This window comes from Zophobas morio, unplaced genomic scaffold (assembly GCF_036711695.1).
Source record: "Zophobas morio isolate AGI-343-1 ecotype UQ-CSIRO unplaced genomic scaffold, CSIRO_AGI_Zmor_V1 ptg000500l, whole genome shotgun sequence".
Classification (NCBI taxonomy): domain Eukaryota; kingdom Metazoa; phylum Arthropoda; class Insecta; order Coleoptera; family Tenebrionidae; genus Zophobas; species Zophobas morio.
Window position 1 is genome coordinate 11936 of NW_026972603.1, and position 10003 is coordinate 21938.

The 10003-nt window shown below is 29.5% G+C and overlaps 2 protein-coding genes and 1 pseudogene across 2 annotated transcripts; 1 reads left to right on the forward strand and 2 right to left on the reverse strand.

Moving 5' to 3' along the window:
• Positions 1-272: 272 nt before the first annotated feature.
• LOC135121119 (cytochrome b-like) lies at positions 273-1403 on the reverse strand. The gene is given in 1 exon segment (XM_064045436.1): positions 273-1403. A coding segment is annotated over 1 exon segment (612 nt). The 5' UTR covers positions 885-1403.
• A 1811-nt stretch (positions 1404-3214) lies between these two features.
• LOC135121118 (NADH-ubiquinone oxidoreductase chain 5-like) lies at positions 3215-4903 on the forward strand. Its single transcript, XM_064045435.1, has one exon. The coding sequence runs from the start codon at positions 3809-3811 to the stop codon at positions 4397-4399; it is 591 nt and encodes a 196-aa protein (XP_063901505.1). The 5' UTR covers positions 3215-3808; the 3' UTR covers positions 4400-4903.
• Positions 4904-6477: 1574 nt separating this feature from the next.
• LOC135121120 (cytochrome c oxidase subunit 1-like) lies at positions 6478-9708 on the reverse strand (annotated as a pseudogene).
• Between the last annotated feature and the right edge of the window lie 295 nt (positions 9709-10003).

Here is a 10003-nt window from a genome sequence, read left to right on the forward strand (position 1 = left end):
CAGTTTTCTTGTATCTACGAACGCCAGAATGCATAAAATTGACCTAAACGTCTCCTTTTCCTATTCTGAGTCGATTCTGCATGCTTTAAGTGTGTTTGGTGGCTCAGAACCATCAAAAAACGTTGAAATATAGTTCAAATTCAATAAAAATCGACAAAAATACAGTTTCTAGCTAAAATTTGATGGTTTCGTTGCACTTTCCGAGCCCGTAGGGTATCTGATTGGCTTAAAAGTACAAGAAAACACTTCAAAAGTGACGTTTCTGAAGAATTTTAACAGTGAAGGAATAAAAGATGAATTATAACTATGGCTGCAATAATAAAAGGTAAAAGAAAGTGGAATGAAAAGAATCGTGTCAAGGTGGCATTGTCTACTGCGAAGCCTCCTCATACTCATTGTACAATAGTAGATCCTAGGTAAGGAATTGCTGATAGAAGATTTGTAATTACGGTTGCCCCTCAAAATGATATTTGTCCTCATGGAAGAACATATCCCAGGAATGCAGTTGCTATTACTAGGAATAAGATTGTTACTCCTACTATTCAAGTGTGAAGTAGGTTATATGAACCATAATATATTCCTCGTCCAACGTGTATGTAAATACAGATGAAAAAAAAGGACGCTCCGTTAGCGTGAAGTGTTCGTATTAATCATCCTTGATTGACGTCTCGACAAATATGGGCTACTCTATTGAAAGCTATTTCGATATTAGGGCAATAATGTATTGCTAAAAATACACCTGTAATGATTTGAACTCCTAAACAAACTCCTAGTAGGGATCCATAGTTTCACAAAAGGGAAATATTAGAAGGAGTAGGAAGATCGATTAGAGAATTATTTACGATTTTGAAGAGAGGGGAATATTTACGTATTGCTTTTTTCATTAGTTTATTTGACGGATGGATCCTTGTTTGAAATTGGTAATTTTGACTGTGGCAATTAAAGCTAGTAGGAGATAAAATATTATGAATAATAGAATTATTCTTAATGGAAAATTGATGAATTTATTGATTGTTAATATGAATTCGGTTTTTTGATTAAAAATTAAGAGTTCGTTGTTTGAGATTAATAATTTATTAATATAGGATGTTAGTCAGGCAATAATGGGTAAAGGGGTAATAATTATTAAAATCTTAAGATTTGTTTTAAATTTTTCGTTTGATGCAATTCTTGTTATATATATAAAAAGAATGAGTATCCCACCAATTATAATTAAGAATAGAATGTAAGAAAATCATATATTTTGATTTATGAATCCTGTGGTTAATCTGATTGTAATGGTTTGTAATAATAAAATTGATCCTATTGATAAGGGGTGTTTTATTATAATAAAAATAGAGGTTAGGATTATGTTTGTTGCGATAAGAATAGATAAAATTTCAAGAAATAGTTTATTAAAATATTAATTTTGGAGATTAAAGATGAATTTATGTTCTTTCTTGATGTTTTTAAAGTTGAACTTATTTTTAGTTTACAAGACTAATATTTTATATTAAATTATAAAAACTAATGATAATTTTTAAGTTTACAAGATTTTTTATGTTTTTGGGGGGTTTACTGGTTTTTTCATTGAAACGAAAGCATTTACTTTTAATATTGTTAAGATTGGAATTTATTATTTTATCCATTTATTTTTTAATGTTTTTTTATTTTAGATTTTTAGGTGGGGATTATTTTTTTAGTATGGTTTTTTTAACTTTTAGAGTTTGTGAGGGGGTTTTAGGCTTGTCTGTATTGGTTTCTTTAATTCGTACTCATGGAAACGACTATTTTCAAAGATTTAATGTTTTATGATAAAATTCCTATTTTCATTAGTTTTTATGATTCCTTTATCTTTTTTCTTTGATTTTTGATTGAATCAGGTAGTATGGTTTATTGTTAGTTTATTTTTTTTGTTTGGATTTGTTTCTGTTGGATTATTTTCTAGAGTTTCAGGTGAATTAGGGATTGATTTATTATCTTATGTATTGATTTTGCTTAGTTTTTGAATTTGTAGATTAATGATTATGGCAAGAGAAAAGATTTATCTTAAAAATAATTGATATGGCTTATTTTTATTTGTTGTTTTGATTTTAATAATTTCATTATTTTTGACTTTTGGTTCTTTAAATGTTTTTTTGTTTTATATTTTTTTTGAGGTTAGGCTAATTCCTACATTAATTTTAATTGTGGGATGGGGTTATCAGCCTGAACGTTTACAGGCTGGGATTTATTTGTTGTTCTATACTCTTTTGGCGTCCTTGCCTATAATGGTTTCTTTGTTTTTTTGTTATGATTGTTTTGGTTCTTTACATTATTATTTTTTTAATGATAATGTTGATAGATTGATTATTTACTTGCTTATTAATTTTGTTTTTTTTATTAAAATTCCCATGTTTTTTGTTCATTTGTGACTACCAAAAGCTCATGTTGAAGCCCCAGTTTCGGGTTCAATGATTTTAGCTGGAATTATACTTAAATTAGGAGGCTATGGTATAATACGACTTATAGTTATTTTTTCTTTAATTGGGATAAAGATTAATTTATTTTTTATTAGTTTGAGATTGGTCGGGGGTTTTTATGTGTCTTTGATTTGTTTACGTCAAAGAGATATGAAATCTTTGATTGCTTACTCTTCTGTTTCTCATATGGGATTAGTGTTGGCTGGAATTATAACTTTGAATTATTGAGGGTTAAGAGGGGCATTAGCTATAATGGTAGCTCATGGTCTTTGTTCTTCTGGTCTTTTTTGTTTGGCTAATATTTGTTATGAACGTTTGATGAGACGGAGTTTATATATTAATAAGGGGTTAATTAATGTTATACCTAGTTTGTCTTTACTTTGATTTTTGCTTATTTCTTCAAATATGGCTGCTCCTCCTTCATTAAACTTGATGGGTGAGATTATGCTTATTAATAGAATTGTTGGTTTTAGAATATTTAATATGTTTTTTTTAATATTAATTTCTTTTTTTGGGGCTGTCTATTCTTTATTTTTATATTCTTATAGTCAACATGGAATGGTCTATTCAGGTTTGTATTCGTTTTTTACTTGTAGGTTTCGAGAATTTTTATTGTTATCGTTGCATTGAGTCCCATTAAATTTACTTGTTTTAGTTGGGGATTTTATGGTTTTATGAGTTTATCTAAGTAGTTTAAATAAAATTTTGATTTGTGGAATCAGAGATATACTATAGTATTTTAGATAATATTGAATATTTGTTTAATTTATTTTTATTTTATAACTGTTTTTAGATTGATTTTGTTTTTTCTTAGAATTAATTTTATAATTTTGGATTTGACTTATTTTTTAGAATTTAATTTGGTTATGATTAATTCTTCATCGTTTGTAATGACTTTTATTTTTGATTGAATGTCTCTTTTGTTTATGAGTTTTGTATTGTTTATTTCTGGTATGGTTATTTATTATAGTCGTGAATATATAAGAGGAGATTTGTATTTAAATCGTTTTATTTTGCTTGTAGTTATATTTGTAGTTTCAATAATATTGCTTATTATTAGTCCTAATTTAATTAGAATTTTATTGGGTTGGGATGGATTAGGTTTGGTTTCTTATTGTTTAGTTATTTATTATCAAAATGTAAAGTCATATAATGCCGGTATGTTAACTGCTTTAAGAAATCGAATTGGTGATGTTGCCTTATTGATGGCTATTGCTTGAATATTAAATTATGGTAGATGAAATTATGTTTTTTACTTAGAGGAATTGAAGGGTAGGTTTTATATATCTATAATTTCTTATTTGGTTTTGTTGGCTGCTATAACTAAGAGAGCTCAGATTCCATTTTCTTCTTGGTTACCTGCAGCTATGGCTGCTCCTACTCCTGTTTCTTCTTTGGTCCATTCTTCAACACTGGTAACTGCGGGTGTGTATTTATTGATTCGTTTTAATTTTGCTTTTAGAAATTATTTGATGTATTTGTTACTTTTTATTGCTATGATAACAATGTTTATATCAGGAATTGGGGCTAGGTTTGAATTTGATTTAAAAAAAATTATTGCTTTATCAACTTTAAGTCAGTTAGGGTTAATAATGAGTATTTTGGCGTTAGGTAGGTATAAGTTGGCTTTTTTTCACTTGCTTACCCATGCTTTATTTAAGGCTTTATTGTTTATGTGTGCTGGTAATGTTATTCATAATTTGGGCAATTGTCAAGATATTCGTTTTATGGGCGGGTTAGTAAAATTTATGCCTCTTACTTGTGTGTATTTTAATATTTGTAGTTTATCATTGTGCGGTTTACCTTTTTTGAGAGGATTTTATTCTAAGGATTTAATTTTGGAAGTAATATCAATAGGGTATTTGAATTTGTTTGTTTATTTAATTTTTTATTTATCTATTGGGTTAACAGTTTGTTATAGAGCTCGTCTTGTTTATTATAGTTGGGTGGGTAATTGAAATTTTTTTTCTTTAGGAAGAGTCTCTGATAGAGGGGTTGTTATGCTAAAGGGAATAAGAGGTTTAATTTTACTTGTTGTTTTTATGGGTAGGTTATTAGGTTGAATTATGTTTCCTTTTCCTTATATTATTATTTTACCTTTTTATATAAAGTTAATGGCTTTAATTATAGTCTTTTTAGGGGCTTGAATTGGATATGAAATGTCAAAGTTTAATTTAAGTTATAGAAATATTTATGCGAATAACTATGGTGTTTCTTGGTTTTTATCAGGTATGTGAAATATGCCAGTGATTTCTACTTTTGGTGTAAATTATTATCCTGTTGTTGGAGGATCTGTTCTTTATAAAACATTTGATCAGGGTTGAACTGAATATTTCGGTGCTCAAAAAATTTATGGTTTATTAGTGAGGGGATCTTCGTTTGTTCAAATTTTAATGTATAATAGAATTAAAATTTTCTTTGTTTTGATGTTGTTTTGAGTTATATTATTACTTATACTTTAACTTGGATAGCTTATATAGAGCATGATATTGAAGATATCAGGGAAATTATTAAATTTTCAGGTATTTATAAATGTTAATTAATTTTACATTGAAAATGTAATGTTTTTTTTTAAACTATATAAATAGAAATATAAACATGTTAATGCTTTTTATTAAGTTAGAAGCTTATTTTTGTATATTTCTTTAATTGGAACTTAGTTCAGTTTTATCATTAACAGTGATATACCTCTATTTTGGTTTCAATTAAAAATAAGGATTGTTAAAATCAGATTTTTAGGTCGAAACTAAATGCAATTCTTTGCTTCTTATTTAAGATAAATTGATTAGATCAATTATTTTTAAGTGCAAATTAAATGTTATTATTAACTATTATCCTAGTTTGTTCAGTTAAGAGCTCCTTGTTTTCATTCGTGATATAGTCCAATTAATAAGATTGCAATGAAAACTGATGTTGTAATAAAATATGATATAAGAGAGTTTGATTTTAGAGTGATGATTATTGGTAATAAAAGAGTGATTTCTACGTCGAAAATTAAGAAAATAATAGCAATGAGGAAAAAATGTAGTGAAAATGGAAGTCGAGAGGAAGATTTGGGGTCAAATCCACACTCAAAAGGAGATCTTTTTTCTCGATCTGTAATGGTTTTTTTAGACGTTAAGTTTAGGACTATAATTAGAATGAGTGTGATTAGTCTAATAATTGTGGCTATAATGAATAGAATTTGGATTATTTATACTATTTTCTAGATCTTTTGATTGGAAGTCAAAAATAATTTTTATACTATATAAATATCTACCTCATCAGTAAATTGAAATGTAAAGGAATAGTCATACTACGTCTACGAAATGTCAATATCAGGCTGCGGCTTCAAATCCAAAATGATGAATTTGTGAAAAATGATTGTTAATATGACGAATTAAGCAGACTAGAAGAAAGGTGGTTCCAATAATTACATGAATTCCATGAAATCCTGTAGCAACGAAAAATGATGAACCATACGCTGCATCTGAAATTGAAAATGAAGATTCATAATATTCGAATGCCTGGAGGGCTGTAAAGTATAGTCCTAGTACTACTGTTAAGGTAAGTCCTTGAGTAGTTTGTTTGAAATTATTTTCTATTAGTCTGTGATGAGCTCAAGTTACGGTTAGTCCTGATGTTAATAAAATTAATGTATTTAGAAGAGGGATTTGAGTAGGATTAAATGGTGTAATTCCCTTAGGTGGTCATAGTATACCAATTTCTACTGTTGGAGCTAGTCTGTTGTGAAAAAATCCTCAAAAAAAGGAAATGAAGAAAAATACTTCTGATGTAATAAAAAGAATTATTCCTCATCGTAGACCTATTGTTACTACATATCTGTGGTGGCCTTGAAAGGTTGCTTCTCGTGTAATGTCTCGCCATCATTGATATATAATTAATAATATTGAGGCAAATCCAATAAATAAAAGCGAGTTGTTATAAAAATGGAATCATTTGATAATTCCTGATATAACAATTAGGGCTCTTAATGATCCTAAAATTGGTCAGGGTCTAGCTTCAACTAGGTGGAATGGGTGGTTTTTGTGTGACATTAGTTTACTTCTCTTGAGTATAATGTTCTTAGAACAGCAAATACGTAGGATTGGATAATGGCTACTGCTGATTCTAATACTAATAATAAGATTTGAGTAATCAGAAGAAGATTAATTATGTAAATTGATATTAAGTTTCCGGTATTTCCTAGAAGGGTTATTAGTAGATGGCCAGCAATTATATTAGCAGATAGCCGAATAGCTAAAGTCCCAGGTCGAATAATGTTTCTGATAGTTTCAATGCATACTATGAAAGGTATTAAAACGGGGGGAGTTCCTTGGGGGACTAAGTGAGCAAATATATGAATTGTGTTGTTAATTCATCCAAATAGCATAAAGGATAGTCATAAAGGAAGAGCTAGGGATAGGGTTAATGATATATGTCTTGTTCTTGTAAAAATGTAAGGGAATAATCCTAGAAAGTTATTAAAGAGGATTAGTCTGAATAAAGAGATGAATATTAATGTTGCTCCCTTAATTTTTGGACCAATAAGAGTTTTAAATTCCTTATGTAAGGATGATGTAATTTTTATTCAAAGTATATTTAGACGTGAGGGAATTAATCAGAAAGAAGTAGGAATAATGAGAATTCCAATTAAAGTTCTTAATCAGTTAATAGAGGTGTTTCAGTTAGTTGATGGGTCAAAAGAGGAAAATAGATTTGCTATCATTTTCAGTTTGTAGATAATTTTTTAATAGTTCTTTTTTTTTGCTTAATTTGATATCTGAAAGAATAATAGTTTAATGTGTTAAATATAATTAAAATTAAGGAGAATCAAATTATTAGAGTTAATCAATTTAGGGGAGCTATTTGTGGAATTAAAAATTAATATTTTATATTTACTTTAACTTGACAAGTTAATGTTATTTATTAACTAAATTTTTCATTAGAAGTAGGTGTTAATTTACTATTAAGTGGTTTAAGAGACCAATGCTTACTTTCAGCCATCTAATGAGATTTCAATTATTTTGGAAATTCATTTAATGAAGTATGAGGGAGAAATTCTTTCTGCGACGATTGGTATAAAACTATGGTTTGCTCCACAAATTTCTGAACACTGACCATAAAGAAGAGTAGATCGAGTAGAAGTAAATCTGGCTTGGTTTAGTCGTCCAGGGGTTGCATCTACCTTTACTCCTAGGGATGGAATTGTTCATGAGTGAATCACATCGGCTGCTGAAACGATTATTCGAATTTGTGACATAAAGGGAATAACTATTCGATTGTCAACATCTAATAGTCGAAAATTGAAGTTATTTATTTCTTGAGAAGGAATTATGTATGAATCGAATTCAACATTTTTGAAATCTGAGTATTCATATGATCAGTATCATTGATGACCGATGGTTTTGATTGAGATTGTGGGATTATTAGTTTCGTCTAGAATGTAGATTAGTCGTAAGGAAGGAAGTGCAATAAAAATTAATGTGATGGCAGGTAGGATGGTTCAGATAATTTCAATTAATTGTCCTTCGAGAAGAAATCGATGGGTCAATTTGTTAAAAAATAGGCCTGATATTATTTGTCCTACTAGAATTGTAATAATTACTAGAATTAGAAGGGTATGATCATGAAAGAATGATAGTTGTTCTATCAGAGGGGATGCTCTATCTTGTAATAATAATAATTTTCATGTTGCTATTTCTAAAAAAAGTTTAAACTTTATATATGGGGTTTAAGTCCATTGCACTAATCTGCCATATTAGAAAGATGAAGATAGTATAGGAAGTTCAGAATATCTATGCTCGGCAGGGGGGTAGTCTTGGAATCACTCAATTGATGATGTTATGTTTAGGGGAATTAAGGTTTTTCGAGATGCTGAAAATCTTTCTCAAATAATAAAGATTAGGAATATTACTCCAATAAAAGAAATAATTGATCCGATAGAAGAAACAATATTTCACATGGTATAAGCATCAGGATAGTCCGAGTATCGACGGGGTATACCTCTTAATCCTAGGAAGTGTTGAGGAAAGAATGTAATGTTGACTCCTACAAATATAGTAATAAATTGAATTTTGCATAGCTTAGGATTTAAGGTAGTTCCTGTGAATAAAGGAAATCAGTGAACTAATCCTCCTATAATTGCAAATACTGCTCCTATAGAAAGAACATAGTGGAAATGGGCTACAACGTAATATGTATCATGAAGTATAATATCAATAGATGAGTTAGCTAGTACTACTCCAGTTAGTCCCCCCACTGTAAATAAAAATACGAATCCTAGAGCTCATAATATTGAGGGAGAGTAATTAAGTTGTGTGCCATGTAGAGTTGCTAATCAACTAAAAATTTTAATTCCTGTAGGAACAGCAATGATTATAGTAGCTGATGTGAAATAGGCTCGAGTGTCAACGTCTATTCCGACTGTAAATATGTGATGAGCTCAAACTACAAATCCTAAAAGACCAATTGCTATTATGGCATAAATTATTCCCAGAGTGCCAAAAGCTTCCTTTTTTCCTCTTTCTTGTCTAATAATGTGGGAAATTATTCCGAATCCTGGTAGAATTAGAATATAAACTTCAGGGTGTCCAAAAAATCAAAATAGATGTTGGTATAAAATGGGATCTCCTCCTCCTGCTGGATCAAAGAAAGATGTATTGATGTTTCGGTCAGTAAGAAGTATAGTAATGGCACCTGCTAGTACTGGAAGTGAAAGAAGAAGAAGAACTGCAGTAATTACAACAGCTCAGACAAATAGGGGTATTCGATCAAAAGTTATTCCTTGTGGTCGTATATTAATAACTGTGGTAATGAAATTAGCGGCTCCTAAAATGGAAGAAATACCTGCTAAATGGAGACTAAAAATTGCGAGATCGACTGATGCCCCTCCATGAGCGATATTGGATGATAATGGGGGATAAACTGTTCATCCAGTTCCTGCTCCTCTTTCTACGATTCTTCTTATTAGAAGTAAAGTTAATGATGGGGGGAGAAGCCAGAATCTTATATTGTTTATTCGTGGGAATGCTATATCAGGGGCTCCTAGTATCAGGGGAACAAGTCAATTTCCGAATCCTCCAATTATAATAGGCATTACTATAAAAAAAATTATAATGAACGCATGGGCTGTGACAATTACGTTATAAATTTGGTCGTCACCAATTAGAGATCCTGGGTTTCCTAATTCTGCTCGAATTAGGAGTCTAAGAGAGGTTCCGACTATACCGGATCATGCACCAAAAATGAAGTAAAGTGTTCCAATATCTTTGTGGTTGGTAGAAAATAATCATTTATTCGGTAATATGGCTGAGATTAAGCGATAAATTGTAAATTTATTTACGGGTTTAGACTCTGTTACCAGTTTAAGAATAGAATTTAAACCCGTAAATAAATTTACAATTTTTTTGAAAGGTTTATGTTTCTGTTGTTTAAACTTATTTAAAAATAAAACGTAATAATAACCGTATTTAGATATAATTCCTATTCTATAAAGCTTTTATTACATAAAGCTAGTAGTTTTTTTTTTTCGTTTTGGTTTAATAGTCAATAATGATTTTAAATTGCAAATTTAAAGGTAA